Source organism: Canis lupus, chromosome 25 (genome assembly GCF_011100685.1).
Source record: "Canis lupus familiaris isolate Mischka breed German Shepherd chromosome 25, alternate assembly UU_Cfam_GSD_1.0, whole genome shotgun sequence".
Lineage (NCBI taxonomy): Eukaryota > Metazoa > Chordata > Mammalia > Carnivora > Canidae > Canis > Canis lupus.
In genome coordinates, this window is record NC_049246.1 from 42,853,484 (window position 1) to 42,875,821 (window position 22,338).

Sequence of the window (22,338 nt, forward strand, 5' to 3'; positions counted from 1 at the left end):
AAAAACACATTACGAAGCATCAGTAATTTGAAACAGTTTGGTGTCAGTGCAGAAATGGACCGATCCCTGAAACAGAACAGAACGTTCAGAAATGGCTCCTAATTGCCTAAGGAATAGAAACCATGGTGAGGGTGCATTTCAGATTAGTGGGGTGAAATAGATGATTTGATGAATTGTCTCAGGGTGAGAGTAGCTACTTTTGTCCTTACTGCTAAAATAAATTTAGGACAGTTTTTTTTAATAAAAAAAAAATAAACCATAAAAGAAGGAAACAGGTGAATTTAGTTATATCTTGTCATGAAAAAGTCCTTTGTATGGGGTGCCTATCTGGCTTGGTTGGAAGAATATGTGACTCTTGATCTCAGGGTTGTGAGTTTGAGCTCCAAATTGGGTGTAGAGATTACCTAAAAATAAAATCTTGAAAGAAAGAAAGAAAAGAAAGAAAGAAAGAAAGAAAGAAAGAAAGAAAGAAAGAAAGATAGAAAGAAGAAAGGAAGGAAGGAAGGAAGGAAGGAAGGAAGGAAGGAAGGAAGGAAGGAAGGAAGAAAGAAAGAAAGAAAGAAAGAAAAGAAAAAGGCCTTTGTAGTATAGCATATCCAAACACCATAAATGGGAAATTTTTAAAATTTTTTGTATAAATAAAAAATGTAAATTTCCACAAGGGAATAGACAAACCAGGAGAAAGTATTTATAGGTGTATGACTACTTTCCTTAAATCCACTGAGGTCAAAATAGTCAACAACATAAAAAATAACCCTATAGAGAAAAAGAAATGGACAGAGAAAATGAACAGTTGATAGGAAAAAAGCATTAAAAAATGCACCACTTTATTAATAACTAAAGAAATATGAACGAAAACAACTAAATATCATTTTTATTAAATCAGGTTTGCAAAACTTAAATATTTTATGAGTGAGGCTATGGGGAAGAAGACAGTGGAGAGGTAAATGAGACAAGTTCTTTGTAGAGTAATTTTGCAAGAGATGCCAAAAATGTCAGTGCATATCTTTTGATTCACCTGTTCCAATTCTTGGGTGTACCCCCCAGAGTCTACTGAGAGGTGGTGTGGAAATGTTCCTGCATCACCGATTAGAAGAGTAAAAATATGGAAAGAAGTAAGTATTCACCAATAGGGTAGTAGGTAATGCTATGCACCAGTCTAAGAATGGGGTGGATCTCTGTGTCAATTATGGAAATTGCCCTAAGATATATTAATAAGTAATGAAAGCAAAGTATACAACATTTTATTGCATAATGTAATTTGTGGCTTTTTAAGAATTGCATTTACTGAAGTATACATACCTACTTGTGAAATAACATGTTTTTCTTGCATACCCTTTTGCAATTCTTATTTTTAACCACATAAATGTAATGCTTTTGTTTTTAAACAACTCATTTTCAATGAGAAAAAATTACTGACATGGAGCAATATTACTATTAAGTGAAAAAATCAGGTTATAAAACAGCATGCATAATTATAATCACATTTTCCTCTACACATCTGTAATTATTCCCATATATATCTGTGTGTAAAAAGCCATCTGGATGAATGTGACCAAAATGTTAATTGGGAGAATGCCCAGAGGCAATGATTTTCCATTTGTTTCTTTGAATTTTCTATTGTTTTACAACAAGATTTCTCAATCTTAGCCCTCATGACACTAGTTACATTTGGGGCCAGATTATTCTTTATTGCGGGTCCCATCGGGTATCTTTTCGGATGCTTTGCAATATCATTGGCCTCTATCTATTAGATGTCAATGGCATCCTCCAACTGTGACAAACAAGATATCTTTAGACATTGCCAAATGTCTTCGGGGGAACAAAATCATGACCCCTAGCCCCAAACACTAAGTTTACAGTAAACATGATTTATTTATGCAGTCAAAAAATTAAATATATATAGATTGGATCAAAAAATATATATCACAGGTAGATAATAGATAAATAATGATAGAGATAGGTAGGTAGGATAGATAGATAGATAGATAGATAGATAGATAGATAGATAGATAGATGATAGACAGGAGAGAAAGCATGGGACATACACAAAGCACACAGTATGACCATTGGGAGGCAGATCAGTTGCAAAGCCCCTGAAGAACTGAAGAGACCACTCCACTGAGATTTTCTTCTGGCCTTTTTCTAGGTTCCTCTAAGACAGGGATAGCATGAGTATCTGTTCCCCAAACTCACCAGAAGGTATGCACTGAATGAGCAAGTGCCCACAACACTATCCTTCGGAGGCTTTGCGTATATTCACAAGGATGCTGCCAGGATAAAAATATTTTTGATACATCCTTTTGGAATTTACCTTCAAAATAGATAACATATATCTTTTAATAATTTCAAAGAGGGTCAATATGTCTTTTTTTTTAAGCAAAGCTGCTTATAAGAACTAGACAGATTTAATTTTGGATTCAAGTGTGATGAATAAGTTATATCATCAAATTAAACAATTTTGTGCAAAAATAAGCTGTGAGAATAGTTTCAAGTAGATGTTTATTGTTGTTTATGTGTCTCCCACAAAAGATATATTGAAGTCCTAATCCCTAGTATCTCAGAATGTGACTTTATTTGGAATAGGGTCATCGCAGATTAGTTAAAATGAGATCATACTCTAGTAGGGTGGGCTCTTAATGCAATATGACTGGCATCTTTGTGAGGAAAGGGAACATCTTATGAACAGAGACACACACAGAGAAAATGATGTGAAGACACACAGGGTGCAGACAGCCATGTGCCTGGAGTGGTGCATTTCTAAGTCAAGGAACGCCAAGGATGGCCAGCAAACCCCAGAAGCTAGAAGATGCAGGTAAGGAATCTCCCTTAGAGCTGTCAGAGAGACCAGCACCCTGCCAACATCTTGATTTTAAACATCTAGTTTCCAGAACTGTCAGACAATAAATTTCTATTGTTTCAAGCCACCCAGTCTGAGGAACTGTGTTACAGCTGCCCCAGGAATTAATATGGTTGTTTACTCATCATCCATTCCTCTTTTCCTAACAACACCCAGATTTTCATTTCTGCCGCTAACTGCATACTGCAGGGGACGGGACCTACTCCAATGCCAGGTCAGACCCTGGTTGGATTAGCCAATCAGCATCTTCCATTACCTCACCCGTGAGACTGTTAAGGGAGGGGGGGTTGTATCTTAAATTGGGCCAGAGTGACTTTCAGAACTTCCCCTTAAAATGGTGGGACAGAGGGATCTCCAGAGAAGGATGTAAACTACTAGATGTGAACCAAAAACCATGCAACCTGAACTGCATCTGATACCCGCCACCTTCAGAAGCAGCAGAGCTGAGAAAGGCAAACACCCTGGGTTCTTGGAGATATCTTTAAAGCCCTGGTTCAGTCTGCCCTGAAATATACCAGTCTTACAGTTAAAGGCTTTATAGTTTAAGCCTTGGATTTTGCATTCCTTGCAACCCAAAGCTTCCTAGCTTTCAAGCTGGCATCGCAAGGCATATACACCACTTCCAACCAGTGCAAGGGGCTTTCAAAGGACTTCTTGGAGAGCTAGACATGAAGGACACAGGGCTGGAATCACACTTGCAGAGTCTAAAGGCTGGAGGCTGTGTCTAAAACTCACCCTGTGAGTTGTAGGAAGCTAGCAGCTGACAGGAAAAAAAAAAAAAAAAAAAAAAGTAGCTATCTCTATGATGGGAATGCCTGCACTTAGAGAGCCTGATGGACAAGGATGGATGCTCATCTCCCAATGGCCAGAGGTGGGCTTGCTGTAGGGAGCCCTAACAGGTCTTCTCGAGGGAGGCTTTGCCCAAGAGACCCATATGGAAGGACAGCAGAGGGATGAATTAGAAAGCAGAGAAGGGAGTCTTTCATTGGTAATCAGTTGGCCGGCAAGAGGAGACATCAGCCACTTCAAGGGAACTGCAGGAGCAAGATATCCCAAAATAGTAGGACCCCTCCCAAATCCCCCTGAAATGCTCCCTGAGAAAATAATCTAGTACCTGGGCATCTGCCGCATGCAGAGAAAACACCAGGGTGCAATTACAAAGGAACAGGTTAGGCAAAGCCTCTCCTGCCCCTTCCTCTCCGGCCCTGCCACTGCAGCTCTGCAGAAACTGAAAAGGGCAGATAGTAAAAGAGGAAAATGAGTGATTAGGAAGGAAAAGCAATCAGATCACTTTCCTGTTGGTCCTCAGACTAAGTAAGGCCCCAGCTAATGTCAGGGAGAGGATTTAAGTGCAATAAAATATCAAATATTAGAGCAGATGAGATCTATTTGATTAAAAATTCTTTTCTAGTGACTAAAGGGCCCAGAAAAAATATGAACCCTCCTCAGATTTTAAGTAGTTTTAACAGACACAGTCATACCCACCCCATGTGGCCTTAATTCTAGGCAAGGAGGCCACGTATTGCTAATACCTGAAGTTCTGGCTGAGCGCTTCTATCTGGCAGAGGAGGGCACCCAAACTTCAAGCAAGGCAAACTAGAAATGCTACAGAGCTCAGGGCCTGGAAACAATCCTCAACCAATGAGGAGCAGGTGTCTGTAGGGTCAGGACGCAGCTTCCTGCACTATATGGCCTGAAAACTCCCTCTTCATTGGCTGGTTCACTTTTCTATCTCACTTTCTCACTACTCCTACTCACGGGATTGCCTCCATAAAAATTACTTGATCTCAAATTCATGTCTGCTTCTAGGGACACCCAAACCAAAACACCAAGAAAAGATACGGTGATTTCAAAAAGCAGGTTGGAGGTGACATTAGGAAACAAAAAGATTGGTTTCTTACTGCTTGTCCATTCAACAGATCAATCACACCGGTATTTGGGGTGTGATTCATCATGAAGTTTCCTGCCTAAAACCTGGGGACAGGAGGCAGTGCGGTTTTCCATTGTCTTCTACATACTCATCACGTCTTGAAACTGAATCTGCATAGAGTCAGATGCTAATCACATAGCTCTTCTGACTTCTTCCTGCCTGGTGAATTTTCCACTTCCTCCCATGGTGCCCTCGGAGTGAGATGAGTTGTTCATGGGGGCAGAGCTCCTATGATGCACAGGTTCATCAAGTTGCGGTTGGTGGCTGATTTATGTCAGGGTAGCTAGCTCCCAACAGCCCAATAGCCTTACTTTGTTCTTCCATCTTCTTATCAAAGTGTAATTTACATATACAGTAAAATTCGAACATTTTCTTTTTTTTTTCTTTTTTTTTTTTTTAATTTTTATTTATTTATGGTAGTCACGGAGAGAGAGTGAGAGAGGCAGAGACACAGGCAGAGGGAGAAGCAGGCTCCATGCACCGGGAGCCCGACGTGGGATTCGATCCCGGGTCTCCAGGATCGCGCCCTGGGCCAAAGGCAGGCGCCAAACCGCTGCGCCACCCAGGGATCCCTCGAACATTTTCATCTATAGTTCTGATGCTTCTTTTTGTTTTTTTAAATAAATTTTGTTGTGAAGTATAATTCATAGATTAAAAGAGTATAAAACATAAATATAGAGCTAGATAAACTGCCACAAAGAGGACACAAGTTCATATAACTACTACCAACATCAAGATATACCATCACACTTATTGTTTTAACCTTCACATTTAGGATGACAATTTATTATTGTATAGGGTGTGAGGAAGGGGTCAAGATTACTTTGTTACATACGGATGTTTAATTGATCTGTATCACTTATTGAAAAAAACATTATTTCCTTACTGACTTGCCATGGAGTGAGTCCAGGTACCATATATGTCAGGGAAGTTTCTTGACTCTTTGCTATTCCATCAGCCTATTTGCCCATTCTTGCATCCAATATTATATTGTAATTACTGTACCTTTATAGTAAGTCTCAAAATCAGGTAATCTAAGTCCTCCAGCTTTGTTTGTATTCAGAATCGCTTTGGTTATTCTAAATTATTTTAATCTCCATATGAATTTCAGAATCATTTTCTCAATTACCACAAAGCAACCAGCTAGTATTTTTACTGGAACTGCCCTAAATTGGTAGGTGAGTTTAGGAAGAACGGGCAAATTAAGTTCTTAATAATACTTAATCTTTTAATCCATAAACAAGGTGGAGATCTTCACTTATTTTGTTCTTTTTTTTTTAAGACTTTATTTATTCATGGTGAGAGAGAGAATGTGTGGGTGAGAGAAGCAGACTCCCCACTGAGCAGGGAACTCCATGCTCAGTGGTGAGGTCTTGATCCTAGGACCCAGAGATCATGACCAGAGCTGAAGACAGATGCCCAACCAACTGAGCCACGCAAGCACCCCTATTTTATCCTTTTTTAAATTCTCTCAGTAATGTTCAAAGTATTTGCTACAGCAATAGCAACACTGTGGAAGGAGCCTCGGTGTCCATCGAAAGATGAATGGATAAAGAAGATGTGGTCTATGTATACAATGGAATATTCCTCAGCCATTAGAAACGACAAATACCCACCATTTGCTTCGACGTGGATGGAACTGGAGGGTATTATGCTGAGTGAAATAAGTCAATCGGAGAAGGACAAACATTATATGGTCTCTTTCAATTGGGGAATACAAAAAATAGTGAAAGGGAATAAAGGGGAAAGGAGAAAAAATGAGTGGGAAATATCAGAAAGGGAGACAGAACATGAAAGACTCCTAACTCTGGGAAATGAACTAGGGGTGGTGGAAGGGGAGGTGGGGGGGGGGGGTGACTGGGTGACGGCACTGAGGGGGGCACTTGATGGGATGAGCACTGGGTGTTATTTTATATGTTGGCAAATTGAACACCAATAAAAAATAAATTTATAAAAAAAAAACAAAGTATTTGCTACAGAAATATTGAACATCTTTCATAAGATTTATTCATGACTGGGCAGCCCCAGTGGCGCAGTGGTTTAGCGCCGCCTGCAGCCCAGGGCGTGATCCTGGAGACCCTGGATTGAGTCCCACGTCAGGCTCTCTGCATGGAGCCTGCTTATCCCTCTGCTTGTGTCTCTGCCTCTCTCTCTGTGTCTCTATGAATAAATAAACAAAATCTTAAAAAAAAAAAGATTTATTCATGACTATTTGATATTTTCCCATACTTTCTTTTTTTAAGATTTATTTATTTATTTATTTGAGGAGGGCAAAAACAGAGGGAGAAAATCTTTCAAGCAGGCTCCCCACTGGGCATGGAACCCAATGTGGGGCTTGAACTCATGACCCTGAGATCATAACCTGAACTGAAACTGAGTTGGATACTTAACCAACTGAGCCACCCAGGACTGTGACTTGACTCCTGCCTATCAAAGCTTAGTGACATGAAGATTCAGAAGAGGCTGCCCCATAGACTAAAAAAGAACGGAGTATCTGCGTTTTCAGGGATCTATAGGCTGTCCCCTAAAGCTCTTGATTGCATCCCTCCACTTCTGAGTCACTTACCAGGCTCTCAGGGCATCATGGGCAACTGGAAATCCAGGAAGTGGAACAGGAAATCAGAGCCAGATATATAATTGCAGAAGATCAAGTACCAGGAGAAGCCCCATTTCTGTAAATCCACAGAAGCTAGGAATTTGTCCACCCATCTTCCAACCTACCACCTCGTTATCTTTATTTTCCCATCCTTTGTATCCATTGCAAAGGGAATATGAGGTGATTCACTGAACTGCTATAGTTTGGCAAGATGAAATTAATACATAAAGAAATAGAAGAAAAATGGGGACATGGACATAAAATGAAATCAGGCAGATGTGAGCAAAACTATAGGCAAAAAATAAATAGGTCAGAGCCCAGGAAAGTCAAAAACAATGCCAAGGCCAGAAGCAGACAGAGATTTTCTAGCAGACTCAAGAATCTGCCCTATGACTTAGGGAGTCAGAATTTATTTTGACCACCATCATCTCTGTCTGGATGACTGCATCAGCCTCCTATCTGTTATCCCAGCTCCCAGCTCTGCCTCTTACCCAGAGTCTCCTGTCAAAATAATAACCAGAGTGATTTTTTGAAAACACAAATCAGCCCCAGAATAGGAGGAAAATATCTATAAATCATATATGTGATAAGAGTCTGGTATCCAGAATATTTAAAGAACTCTTACCATCTATCTAAAAGGCAAATAACCCAATTTTTAAATGGGCAAAGAATTTGAATAGGCTTTTCTCCAAAGAAGATATACAAATGCCTGGTGAGCACATGAAAACTTGCTCTGCGTCATTAGCCATCAAGAAAATGCAAATAAAATCCATGGTGGAAAACCACTTCACCTCCTCTAGGATAGCTATAATCCAAAAAAACAGACAATATCTAGTACAGGTGTGCGTGTGGAAAAATCAGAACCTTGTATTTTCAGGTGGGAGCTTAAAAATGGCATGATTGCTTTGGGGAACCACTTGGCAGTTCGTCAAAGAGTTAGATGGAGTTACCATATGGCCCAACAATCTTAATTATGGGTATACACTCAAGATCATTGTAATAGCATAAAGCAGTTGAAGTGAAAAACTGCCATGGGCAATAACAACGATGAGTCTCACTCACGTACTGCTGTGTCAAAGAAACCAGGACAAATAAGTACAAATTTTACGACTCCATTTATACAACAGTCAAAAACATGCAAAACTAATTTTTTGGCCCATATCAAAAATATGGGAAGAGGCTAGAAGCCTTCGGGCCTTGGGGGAACAAGAATCAGAGCCTCACTCAACGCTGCAGCTCCGGAGCTCTCTTTACCTCTTGACTTCTTTTTTTTCCTTTTTTTTTTTTTAAGATTTATTTATTTATTCATGAGAGACACACAGAGAGAGAGAGAGAGAGAGAGAGAGGCAGAGACACAGGCAGAGGGAGAAGCAGGCTCCTTGCATGGAGCTCAATGCAGGAATCAATCCCGGATCCGGGGATCACAACCGGAGCTGAAGGCAGGCGCCCAACCGCTGAGCCACCCAGGCATCCCTAGACTGAGTTTCTATTAGGAATTCAGCTCTAGTCTCTGCAAATATGTTTCTCTGCAGAGCAGCAACCATGGCCCCTGGACTCCCTGGACACATATATTTCCAGCCCCTTCACCTGGAACAATACCTCTCTTCCACTTACTTTCCATTCAAAAAATTCTAGGGAAGGCTTCTCATTAGCCACAGATTCTATTTAAGGACCCCTGCCTAGGTTGGCAAACAGTAACCTAGGTAGATCCTACTGGAACCCAATTTCTGGAGTTGGGCATTGGAAAGAGGTCACTCCCAAAGGGATGTGCTGTCCCAAAAGACAGAATGGGTGCCAAACAGACAATTTCATAAATGTTCTTGTCATTCAGGGGAGCATCTCTCTACTTGTTATACGGGATATATTAATAAACCCAATCACATCTTCAAAAAAAAATATGTGTCTGTGTCATTCTGGCTTCACCTTTCCTGGAATTCACTCAACTGATGATTTCTGTACTTTCCAGACTGATAGTTCATGCCTCTGATCTCTCCTGGGTTAATCTTCACACTCAAAAGATGCCTTAAGCCTTGTAAGCAGCTGGGAAGCGCTCTCATGAGTGCACCCAAGATGAACGACCACTTCTTGTTGTTGGCACTGACTCTTCTAGGTGCCCAGTGGCATTCTCCACCTCCAAGAAATCAACAGACTGAACAACAATGCTTGCTTTGTCCGTTTGGCAATGCCTACTAAATTTCAAGTGTTTATGCCTTTGACCCAGCATTTCTGCTTTCTTAACTCATAGAAACACTTTCACAACTGTACAAAAACATATATGCGGTGTTGTTCATATAAAGGAAAAACTGCATTAGAAGGCGTAGAATTTCAAATATCTGTCAGTAAGAATCTTTTGAAATAAATGATTATTCATAGCAACAATGGAACATTACGCAATTGTTACGTTAGAGAGATCCTAACACCAAAAGAAATTTAAAATGCGTTAAGTCTAAAAAGCAAGTTGCCAAACAATATCCGTGGTCCAGTGGCAGAGAGGAGGGTGAAAATAATAATACTATCTATGTTAGTAGGTGCAGGGGAGAAAAATCCTAGCAACATACATCAAAGTATTAACAATAGTTTTCTGGCATGAGGAGAGGGAGGGAAGGGAGGAGGTACAGATATACGAGGGACTTTCATCTTCTACAGTATGTATTTCGAGACTATTCGGATGTTTAAAAGAAAATATATTTCTTTAAAAATTAAAACATGAAATAATGATTTGTTTTTTAAGAAAGTGTCTTGAAAGTTGGGGACAGTGTGACAGATGTTGCTTGATTGCCTTTCAGACAGATGTCTTGCGTTCACAAGGTTGTTTAAGAATGCAGACTTATCTCCTTGCTCACTGACCCATAACACAACAGACTAAATGTTTGACATGGGAAAATTCTCTGGGACAAAAGAGCTTATTCAAGCAGACCTAACAGCCATGAGCTATCTCATAATCAGCAGGGAGACAGAGCTCGCTGCGCCTGTGCTGGGGGTGGGGAGAAGCCGGGCAGGGACTGCTGTGGGCTGGGAAGGTGACTCGCCCTGTTCTCCCAAATTCAGCTCCAGTGGCCTTGGCTTTGCTGAAAATGAAGCAGTGGTGGCGGGCTGGGGAGTGGCTGTGGAGTCTGAGTGTTGGGGAGCCAGGGGAGGGGGGGCACTCTCAGGAGGAGAGTCAGGAAGCTGTTGCAGGGAGGAAGGAAGTCATGCACTCAGAGGCTTCAAAGCTGGAGCAATCATAGAGAAAATGCACAGGGCAAGACATGCTTCAAGGTGGGTGGTTGGGGAATTGGTTGTTTTTGAAAAGAAGGCCTATTTTGGGGCACCTAGGTGGCTCAGTTGATTAAGGGTCTGCTTCGGCTCAGGTCGTGATCCCAGGGTCCTGGGATTGAGTCCTGCATCAGGCTCCCTGCTGTGCGGGGAGTCTGCTTCTGCCTCCGCCTCTCTCTGTGTGTCTCATGAATAAATAAATGAAATCTTTTTAAAATCTTTTCTTTTTTAAAAAAAAAAGAAGGCCTATTTCAGGAAGACCAATGTAGATCCTCCATCTTGGGCTTTATTGGCGTGGGGCAGATTATCTCTGAATCAGATGGTCGTAATAATAAGTACCTGATTTCAAAGTTGCCTTCTACTCTTCCAAGTATGTTCCCACCTAATCCTTGTCTCATTTGATCATCACAACCTTTGAGGGATGGAGGCAGAGCAACTACCATCTGTCTGGACAAACAAACCCAGGGTTTCACTCGTGGTACCTGGCTCCATCACCCCTCAGGATGCCCATTCGCTCCCAAGACCCACCTCGCCACACAGTCACCAGGAACCTGTTTCTGTCTGAGACTGTTTAGACTCAAGTGGACCCTCTACCATGTATTTTATTATTATTTTAGGGCATTTGTTTGTATGATAGCTTCTCTTTGGGGGAGGAGCTGGGAAAGAGCTATTTCCGTGTCTCCTCCTCTGTGCAGCCCCATCCACAGCCCCCTTCCTTCTTCAAGGCAGCTGGGCAGGCAGGGCACTGGTTTCCCACCAGTCTTAGTTCAGATGAAGTTCATCAGAAATTTGCTTATGCATTTCATCAGAAATGCTGATTTCTTCCCTGAAGAGAATTACAAATCTCATCACACTCAAAAAAGTTCTGTCCCAGACCAGTTTAGGAACAACTTTTCTTTTTCCATCTTTTGGGATAAAGATCACCCAAGTGCTACTTGAAGGGCCAAATGCACTCATAGAGGAGGGTGGGGAATTGACTCCTCCCTACCCCAGGTTTGTCGAAGGGACCCGGTTCCTCAAAGGTGACCCTTTTCAAAAGTGCTGCACCAGGCACTGAACACTTGGCTGCCGGTCACACCAGGAAGACAAGCTCTGGGTAAATGTGGCTGCCTCCCCCAGGGCCTCCCCAAGGGTGAAGTTGCAGAAGGGAGTTTGAATATGGAATGGAAAGAGCCTCCCTTCCTTTTCCAGGGAGCAGCCTACTATATTGAAAGTTTGGGGAGGGACCCTGGATGGCTCCAGTGATTGAGCTTCTGCCTTCGGCTCAGGTTGTGATCCTGGGTCCTGGGATCGAGTCCCACATCAGGTTCCCCACAGAGAGCCTGCTTCTCGCTCTGCCTAGGTCTCTGCCTCTCTCTGTGTAAATGAATAAATAAGCAAAATCTTTTTTTTTAATTTATTTATGATAGGCACGCAGTGAGAGAGAGAGAGAGAGAGAGAGAGAGGCAGAGACACAGGCAGAGGGAGAAGCAGGCTCCATGCACCGGGAGCCCGACGTGGGATTCGATCCCGGGTCTCCAGGATCGCACCCTGGGCCAAAGGCAGGCGCCAAACCGCTGCGCCACCCAGGGATCCCCAAGCAAAATCTTTGAAAGAAAGAAAGAAAGGAAGAAAGAAAGAAAGAAAGAAAGAAAGAAAGAAAGAAAGAAAGAAAGAAAGAAAGAAAGAAAGAAAGAAAGAGAAAGGAAGTTTACAAACAGGGCCTACCCCACCAAAGTGACAGAGAATAGTCCCTGGACCATTCTGTCTGCAGTTCACTTGACCCTCACCCCTCACCCCCTTTGTTGTTCCCCAGAACACCACCTGACTCCAACTCCAAAAACATTCCTCCCAAGTTTAGTATAAAGAACAACATGCTCAGGACTTCCTGCCACCAACCTGGACCACACAGGGCTTTTTTTTTTTTTCACATTCAAAGACTCATTCCAGATAATGTGCTTTTCTGAATAATAAGACACCTCTCCCAAGTCTACCCTCTTTTCAGATCCCTGCCCACTTTTGAGAAAGGAGGTGGGAAGTGGGTGGATACATTGCTGCACACCCACCGCCTCCTTCTCTAAGGTGTTTTTTCCAGGTAGGGTCTTGAGGTTTGGGACTTGCAGGGCGAAGGGGCTCTTTGATATAAACAAAGCCAGGAGCCCCCCACTCAGTGGTTGTTCCCTCAGTCTTCTGAAACATGCTGAGAATTCATCTGAGCAAAGGCTGAGGAACAGATGCCAACTGCGAAACAAAGGACAGGGCTGATGCCAGGGAGGCTTCAGAATGCCCCCCCAAGGACCCCCCTCTGCCCCCCCCCCCCCCAGTATCTGGACATGTCAGGGATGCACCCCCATACGGATCTGCTATAGAAGTGAAGAGGAGAAAATGGAATACGTGGAGCATAACTGGACTATGAGGGAGGACGGTCACAGAGGTGCTGGGTTTCTGGAATTGACTTAAGTATCTGCCATGAGGCAGGGAGGGAGCTGAGGACAAAGCTGAGGAGCAGACCACTTAAACTCTGTTGTAAATTCTCACCCTTAGATCTGAGCTTTGACACAGAATTGGCTGCTCTATGTTAGATATTTTCATCAATGTCTTTGTTAAGCACCTGATACCATTCAGGAACTGCTGGGTATGAGGATAAAACATGAGAAACCTGCAGAAGGAACAATTACACACTTACTACTACCTGTGTGCTCATCATAGGCGCCAGGGAGCCCACCTGAAGAGGCAGTGACCCCTGCGCAGAGCCATCATATGTCATGCCTCTAGCAAGCAAACAATAGACATTTCCAGTCAAATCATCATCATCATCATCATCATCATCATCAGAAGTGAGATAGTGATGAAAACATTGAGCAAGAGTTAGGGGAAAGAACAGCTTGAGGTGCATGGGTGTTTCAGGCAGGAGGGATCAAAGGTGTGAGAATTCCAAAAAAGTGAGGTCCAGGGGTTTCAGGTGGACTTCAGCGGGCCTGGGCCCAGAAGTCCGAGGGGTGGGCAGGTGGGAGAAAGAGGGGCCGCGGGCCAGAGGGCCTGGTTTGCTGAGGAATTTGAGTTTTATCTAGAAGATTATCGAGAATCATTAAGGGGAACTCTGGCGTGGGGGTTGCATTTCTATAAGATTCTTTTTTAGCTCTTTGGAGAATGGCCCAGAAGAGGAGAGCCTGGAGGGGAGCCAGACATGGAGAGGTTAATGTAATGACAGGCAGGAGAAGACAGGGCCCGGGGAGGAGACGAGGGAAGATCTGAGAGCATCTGGAAGGTTCCGAAGAAAAAGTCAATTGGATACATGGGAGAAAGGAGTCAGAAAGGGGGCGGGAAGAGCAACCCCCGGGTGGGTAATGGGAAGCAGATTTTGAGGCACAGACAGTCATCCAAATGATGCCCCGGCTTCCGTGGGTGGGGTTGGGGTGAAATTTCCTCATCTGGGTATCGGAACACACTGCAAAGTGCCTCAGAACCACACTTGGGCCCTGGGAGGAGCAGAAAGGACACCTTGGATCCCACTCAGGCTGCCCTGACGGAAGTCTGGGGGGGCCCGCTTCTGTGTGATAATAGCCAGGACTGTTTGCCAGGCCCCGAGCCAGGACTTCAGGGCCCCTGGTGTCACGCCCGGAGTGACTGCAGCCACAATCGCTGATCCCTAAGTACATAGATCCCTAAGTACTATGAGCTGTTGTCATTTTCACTGTGACTCCTCAGGCCATCCCATGTACCCCCCCCCCCCATCCTGGCCACCCGGCCTCCCTGTCTGCAGCCCGTCCAGTCCTCGGGGCCCAGTTCACCGTCACCTGCTCGGTGCCCCACACCCAGGTGGCCCCACCCTGGAGCCCACATTCTGAGTCTTAAAAAAAAAAAGATTCCTTTGGGTGCCTGGGCCTTTTTGGTTCTTCTGGGGGTTGGAAAAACAGCTCTGCCTTGTTCCCCCTTCTCTCCCACGGTGCCCTGCACACATCAGACTCTCCATGGGCATCTGGAAGGCTCTGTTTCACGAAGGGAAGAAACTAGCCCTTCGGCCGAGTAGGGGTCCCCAGAAGGGAGCTGTGGCAGCTGACCCCTCAGCGGCTGTTCTGTCCAAACCACAGGCCTCTGCCACAGCCCTGCAGTGACCGGATGGCACATGCTGGGCATCCCTCCCCCCGGCCACCAGCCCCCGCTCTGGGTGTAGATGCCATCACAGCCTCAGGACCCCGGCAGCGACTGTGCACTCTTCAGGCTCTTCCAGGAGAAAGTTCTTTGTCCTCCTGTGTCAGACCCCATCCTGCCCTGAATACCTCACCTACCCCCTCCTAGGCCTCCAGCGATGCAGCAGTCTGGCTGAGGAGCAAACAATGCCCGCCCCAAGCAGTTCTTAGGGAGCCTCAGGAATGCCCCTGGGGCCCTCTGCCTCAGCTCTGGTGACCGCAGCCCCCCCCATAGCCACCCCCTCCAGCTCGCACTGAGAACCCCTCTGCATGGCCAGGCCTCTGCTGCCAGCCCTTAATATCCCCCTCTCCACCTGCTCCTGTTCCCCACCCCCAACCAGAAGTGCTTCCCTCCCAGCCCCCTCCCAGCACTCCCAGCACTGGGAGCCCCTACCCCCACCCCCCCAGCTGTCTGTGCAGAGCACCTGCTGCTGCCTGCTGCTGAGCCAGCCCTAGTTCAGGCCCTGGGTCCTCTCATCCCCCACTTTCTGCCTCAGCAGCCGTGGGGCGTCCTGGGGAGCCACAACGCACGTGTTGCCTACTTTCCAGGGGAGACAGAAAGCCCCTTGTCAGACACAGCAGCTCCTAATTTCGAGAACTGCAGAGTCATTCGGGAAATGAGACGCAGGGTGCTGGGCGTCTGATAGTGAAGATAGGCCTTTAGAGGGGCTGCAGGTTATGGGGGAAGGGGGTCAGAAGGATGGCAGTTAGACTATTTTTTTCTAACGAAGAGCCCAGAAGCCAGCCTGTACGGTAGGATAAGTGTGGCTGGGAGGTGAGAACCCTGCCACGAGAGCCCCCCCGCCGGGACACACGGGATCACCCCCTCCCTCGAGGCTCTCCTGCAGCAGCCGGCACCCAGCCCAGCCCCTCCCTGTAGGCGCCCCTTGAAAGGCCCCGGACGCAGCCCTAGGCCTTTGCCCTGCCAAGGCCCGCGGGCACCCAGAGCTGGGCCTGGGCCACTTCCTCACACTCAGGCAAGCGGGCGTGGCCCAGTGCAGCCCCGTATGCCCCCTGGCTTCCCACCAAGGCCATCCAGGCCACACACACCCCCTCGCCCCACGCCACCTCCCACCTCCCATGGGCCCCTGGGTCTGCTGGCAGGGGCAGGCCCACCAACAGAGAGGGTCACACTCCTGGGCACATGCACTCCATCCCTATGTCCCCCTAAGACACAGAAGCACGTCAGATGTGGGGGGGCACACCTCCACACCTCCCCCTCCCGACTCTTCTGCACCCGCCCCTGGGAGAGGCAGCGCGGTCCCAGGGAGCTGCCTTCCTTTTTTTTTTTTTTTTTTTTTAAGATTTTATTTATTTATTCATGAAAGACACAGAGAGAGAGGCAGAGACACAGGCAGAGGGAGAAGCAGGCCCCACGCAGGGAGCCCGATGTGGGATTCGATTCCGGGTCCCCAGGATCACAGCCTGGGCGGAAGGCAGGCGCTAATTCACTGAGCCACCCAGGGATCCCCGGAGCTGCCTTCTCGAAGGAGTCAGAGAAGGGACTGTCCCGATTCACCTTCACCAACATTCTGACCCTCAGTGTCCCAGGCTGTGAAGCCTGAAGCCATGCTTACAGAGCCCAGGGTCAAGGCCTCAGAAGGCTCTTTCTTTTTTTTTTTCTTTTTTTTTTTTTTAATTTTATTTATTTATTTATGAGAGACACAGAGAGAGAGGCAGAGACACAGGCAGAGGGAGAAGCAGGCTCCATGCAGGGAGCCTGACATGGGACTCGATCCCGGGTCCCCAGGATCACACCCTGCACTGAAGGCGGCACTAAACCGCTGAGCCACCCGCGCTGCCCTCAGAAGGCTCTTTCAAGCACAGAGGGTATCACCCCACAATGTCACAGAGCGCAGGAGCTTCACCCCCTGGTACTCACTTCCAACCGTCTCCAGGCCATCCTTGTTCCTTTGGGAAGGGTCTGGACAATCCTGGCCCCGTGGACTGAGAGCTGGTGGCAGGGGACACCTCGGCCTTCCCTGTGAAGCCGGCTGAGATGAGCACAGGGTGGCCTTGAATCAGGGGGGATCGGACAGAGGGGATGGTCTCGGCTCCCAGGGAGAGGTTGTTGGGGATGGGGAGGGCGAGCAGGAGAGGCCACATGCTCCGGAGCCCAGATCTTTGTCACACTAGCTGGCTGACTTTCCATCCTCTCCCCCACAGGCTTCCTTCCTAATTCTCTGCCTGGTGCAGGGGTTTGGGGAACATTCCCCACCAACTACAGCCCAAGCCAGCGCAACAGCGGGGTATACAGCTGATGGCAGCTAATGGTGTCAGGCGGGATGCCAGCCCAGCCGCCTACTGGCCGAGGGGTCAAGTCACTTGAGCTCTGTAAGCCTCAGTTTCCTTATCTGTAGAATGGTGACAATATGGGCGACCACTTTGCAGGGCTGGTCAGGGGATTGAATGGGGAGCTCTAGATGGTGCACTTGAGACAAGGCTTGGCACCTGCTGGGGCCTCACTGCACGTTAGCCCGGCCGTGGATCCGGCTAGGCGTTGGAGAGCCCGCCTCTCTGGACAGGCCCGCGGCCTGCACGCCAGCAGCAGCTGCGCTGGGGACCACAGCGAAGGCTGCTTCCCCGAAGCTGACTTCTCTTCCCCCCGTTGGCCTCAGCGTTGGAGTTGCACCCTCGAGTGCTGGGCAGCTCCTCAGATGGCAGGACTCTGCAGAAAATCCCTGGGCACGAGGGTCCCGCCCAGGCCTGTTTAGGGGTGGGTGCAGGAGTGGGGCAGGTAGAGGGTGGGCCTGAGTGCCCAAGGAACCCCAGATAAGGAGGGGGCCCTGATGGATCAGTGACTGGGGCTCCCCAGCCCATGAGGCCCAGCACCCCAAGGTGTAGCCTTCCTCGAGCCCCCAAGTCAGCACTTCCCGGCCTTAGTTTTCACATCTGTGAAGCCGGCACTGTCTCTTCAGGTTGTGGTTAAGATCAGAGGAGACAATGGGTAGAGAACCCTCCAGACTGTGCCAGGCATGGTTGCCCTGTTCATGTGCTAGGGTTCCCAGAGCGAGGGGCCACAGACGGGGTGGCTTAAGCCACACAGATTTATTGGTGATCAGGGTAGGCCTCACTTAGGCAACATTTGACAAAACCTTCAATGAATTGGATCTATTATTTTTTTTAAAGATTTTATTTATTCATGAGACATACACACAGAGAGAGGCAGAGACACATGCAGAGGGAGAAGCAAGCTCCATGCAGGGAACGGGATGAGGGACTCGATCCCAGGACCCCGGGATCACACCCTGAGCCAATGGCAGATGTTCAACCACTGAGCCACCCAGGAGTCCCTATTATTTTATTATTATTATTATTATTATTATTATTATTATTACTATTATTATTATTATTATTCCTAGGAAGTCATATCAGATGTATTGGGCTGTGAACCCCCTCATCGCTGCTCTAGCTCTGGCTCTAGTATCAGAGAAGAAAAGGTGCCCTTGGGACAAAAGATCTGACTCTGATGCTGGACTCTGCTCCTTACAAGCTGTAAGGGCAAGTCACCTTCTCTGAACCTGTGACCTCATGCCCTGCCCTCCTCTGGACCATCCCCGCTGCGTGGTGGGGCCAGGGTGGAGGCCCAGCCATCCATGGGTGAGGCGGCTCCAGGGCTGGGGTAGGTGCTGATATTTCAGAAGGACCCACCAGATTTTGTGTAGGAAGAGCTGTGTGTCAGTTAGGACCATGTTTGGCTGCAGGGCACTGAAAACTAGAGTCACGTGGGCTTACACAAAGAAGGGTTTTTTTTTTTTTTTTATCTTGTACAGAAAAAATAAGTTTGAGTTGGGAGTCCAGAGTTGGTGCTACATCTTTGGGGGGGTCAGCCAGACACCATCTCCCCGCCTCTTCCAGGACACTTAGCACCTGGCTCTTATCCTCATGGTTGAAAGATGGCTGCTGTGCCTCCAGGCATCTAATCTGTCTTCTAGGAAGGTAGAAAGGGGATCGGTGAAGTCAGCAGTTAGAGGTAAAGGGCGGACGAGCATGCCAGATGAGTCATTTCCTTTTTTAAATATCTCCCCGCTGACTTCCCCTCTCATTCCATTGGGCAGAACTAGGTCAATGTGGCCACCACTGGCTAGAAAAGATCCTGGCAAGTATTTTACCTGGATACACAGCCACCCCCACCCCCACCCCCACCCGGTCAGGGCCCTGCTGGTAGGAAGAAGGGGAAAGTAGGCATTAGGGTAGGTGTCTGGCACGCTGCTCTCTGTAGGGCTCAGTAGAGCCAAGGTGGGTGATGCATCAGAGCCCTGGTGAGGCCAGAGCTGGAGCCAAGAGCCCAGCCCAGGACCACCCCCACCAGCAGCCACGGCTCCAGGAGAGGTCAGAGACTGGGGCTGCAGGTCTGGAGCGCCTGGGTGGCATGGACAGGCCAGGGCTAGGAAGATTTTTCCTTGCCCTCTCGTCTTCACACGCCCCCCCCCCCCGACTCCGCCCCGTGAGCCAGCGTCCACAGCCCCCATCCTACAGAGCAGCGCTCTCTTATCTCTCACACACACTTGCCACGGGGTCTCCCTGATGCTGTGAGCATCGTCCTAATGGGCGGGGGATGGAGACTGCCCCTCAGCTCTGCTTCTGGAAGATTGTCCCCCTCCACTCTGCCAGAGAAGGAATGCGAAGCTGAGGAGGGGGGGTGTGGGGGGTGTATATGCTAGTTTTATTGTCAGGGGGCCGGTGACCAGCCTGCACTTGCTGAGGTCTTTAGTAGACGGGCCATTCTAGGCCTGCCAATTCCCAAGGCTGGGACACACAAGCAAAGGGTTGTGCTGGAAAGGGGGGTGAAAGTGGTTATGTAGAGAGAGGAACCCCAAATTCTTATTTCAGTAGACGATGGTGCTGGGCCTGTGGGCTGCCCAGGAGGCTGCAGGGAATACAGCAAGGCTCTCCTGGCTCTGGGAAGGGCGGCTCTTGTTGCTGTTAGCTCAGGCTGAGCCACTTATGACAGGGCATCAGGGGCTCACCCTCACCACACTTCCTTATAGAAGCCCTCCAGGGCCCTCCTGCCCATGCTCGGTTGTGCTTCATTATCTAGAAAGTTCCAGCACCTCAGGAAATGTCATGAGCACCAGGGCTTACATTTGTAACCGTCTCAGAGACTGTGAAAGCCAGAGTTGGTGGCCCAGGAGGGAAGTTGGTGGCCCACCAGAGTGGAGAGAGATGAGAAGACAGGACACTGGACAGGGCATTCCAGGGAGAGGCTGTGTTAGTGGGCCGGGGCCACCATGATAAGCATCACAGACTGGGCAGCTTGAATAACCCAAATTTATTTTCCCACAGTTCTGGAGGCTCCAAGTCCAAGATCAAGTTGGCAGAGTCGGTTGCTTCGGAGGCCTCTCTCCTTGGCTCATAGCTAGCCATCTTCTCCCTGTGTCCCCACATGATCTTCCATCTGTGGGTGTCTGTGTCCCAGTCTCCTCTTCTCATGAGGACTCCAGTCATAAGGCAGGAGGGCCCATCCTCATTTTAACATAATTACCTCTTTAAAGATCCTGTCTCCAAAAACAGTCACATTCCAAGGCCCTGGGAGTTAGAACTTCCACATGAAATTAAGTGGGGAAGGGGGGACACAGTTCAGCCCACCAGAAAAACCTGCTGGGGTCATCTGATGTGGGTGCAGGACACTGAAGAGGCTGGTAGGTCCCCAGCCCCCACGACAGCCAGCAGGTCCCCAGCCCCCACAACTGCACCACCAGGCTGGGCCATGTCCTCCCGCCTCCCCGCCCACAACTTCCCCAGTGCCACATGGCTCCTTACCTCTGCGACCAGCCCCAGCGCCTTCTAAGGCAAGATTAGCTTTTCAAACAACATCTAAGCCTTGATGACAGCACCTGCTCTTTGCCCGTGGTGACTCATGGGAGAACTTGAGGCAAGGTCAGGAAGGAGGCTGGCACAGGGTTCGGTGGGTGAAGGTAGGGTTCACTGGTCACTCCTCCCCCGAGGCTCCAGGAAGGTGCCCATCCAGGCCTCTGCCCGGGTTGGGTTCGTCGGGTCGCTGTCACTCTGCTGGCCCAGGCACCCTTCTGATCTGCCACTGGCCACGCTGCCGGAGCCTGCAGATCTGCAAGGGGAATGAGGAAGCCAAAGAGGAAGCAGTTCTCAAGAAGGAGAGAGGGGGCGGGTGGGGGCTCCCCCTTCCCTCTTGCCTGGCCCTGCAGGACTGAGGAGCCCACATCCCTCCTGGGAGCTACACGCCCTTGCCCAGCCTAGCCCCAGGTGACCTGTTCTGCCTGCGGTGACCCGGACAAAGCACGCTGTTCCTACCCACACTCAGGCTTTCTGAAATTCGAGGAGGCCAGGAGGGTGGGGAGGGGGGGTCCTGCACAGCCCAGGCCCAGCTGGCCGGGCTAATTTTAGGTTTTTCCCCAGCCTGACCGAGGCCCACTAATCTCCATCCAGCCAGAGAATGCACATTGATCAGATGGTGCCTTCACTCACGGTCCCCCACACCCACCCTGCAAGAGCCTGCAAGAGAGCCCCTCCTTCTATCTCATTTCAACCCCTCTTTTACCTGCCCCCATCCCACCCCTCCAGAGAAAGCTGCCCTGACCACCACCTCCCCAAGAGAGCTCTCCTCCCCCCAGCGCCTGGGGCACCTACAGACCCAAAGCACAGTGGGCCCTGTGTTCCCAGCGCTGGTGTGGTACTGCGCCCAAAATAAGCACTAGGTTAAGTATGGTTGGAATGAATGAATGAATGAATGACCACTTTATTACAAAGTGGCATCGGATGCCTCAGAGAGGTTAGATCTAAAGTTAGCAAGTAAGGTCTAAAGAGCTTAAAGTTGAAATCAGCCTTGAAACTCCATCAGGAAGGCGTAAATCTCTCAACAAGTTCAATGGGACCATATTTCTTCCACAAGACCTGTCTCCTCAGATACCCCCCCCCAACAAAACCTAAGGAGAGGGATCTAGTCCTTCTCCCTCCCCTCCGACACCCCCACCCCTGGACTCCCAGGTGTCTGCCCAAGACTTAGGGCTGACAGGTGCTTTGCAGGGATTCTCGGGCTTTATGCAACAGGTCCCCCAAAGAACCCACATCTCGAAATCTTAAAAAATTAAGAGGCTCCCATCGGCTCTCATTCTCCTCCAGGGGCTGCTCCTCTGTTGCCGTGGCAGCCGGGGCAGGGCCCAGTAGTGCCTCAGAAGGACCAGCAGGCTGAGGAGGAAGCCAGTGAAAAGCATAGAGACAAAAAAAAAAAAAAAAAAAAAGCATAGAGACAGTAGAGACTGGAAGCCTGTAATGAACAGCCAGTACGCCCAAGTTTTAAGGAACCCTAAAGTAAAGGGGAAACCCTCCGACTTCAAGCATGAAAAGGGAAGTGCCCTAGGCTAGAGCCCAAAGCTATCAGCCAGGAGAAGACAGCTGTTCCCCTTACCTCATCTTTCCCCCAGAGTCCAGTGGATTTTCCCCACCTTTTTATTTGACAATTTCGAAACACAGAGAAAAATGGAAAGAATGTACAGCCACCCATGAAGCCTCCGTGTAGATGCAACAATTGTTAATCTACTGCCCAAGTCTC

At 48.0% G+C, this 22,338-nt stretch overlaps 1 protein-coding gene and 1 long non-coding RNA gene across 3 annotated transcripts in view; both read right to left on the reverse strand.

Annotated features, from left to right (window-relative positions):
• LOC100686622 (nuclear body protein SP140-like protein) overlaps positions 1 to 16,950 on the reverse strand; it is a 42,473-nt gene extending 25,523 nt beyond the window's left edge. For both annotated transcript variants that reach the window (XM_038574138.1, XM_038574137.1), the window contains exon 1: positions 16,693 to 16,950. In XM_038574138.1, the coding sequence (XP_038430066.1) occupies positions 16,693 to 16,916 (224 nt within the window). In that variant the 5' untranslated portion in view covers positions 16,917 to 16,950. The remainder of the gene's footprint in view (positions 1 to 16,692) is intronic.
• Positions 16,951 to 20,062: 3,112 nt separating this feature from the next.
• On the reverse strand, positions 20,063 to 20,985 carry LOC111092328. The gene is made up of 2 exons (XR_005378280.1): positions 20,574 to 20,985; positions 20,063 to 20,308 (listed from the first exon to the last, which is right to left on the reverse strand). It is a non-coding gene; the product is annotated as an uncharacterized LOC111092328 (long non-coding RNA).
• Between the last annotated feature and the right edge of the window lie 1,353 nt (positions 20,986 to 22,338).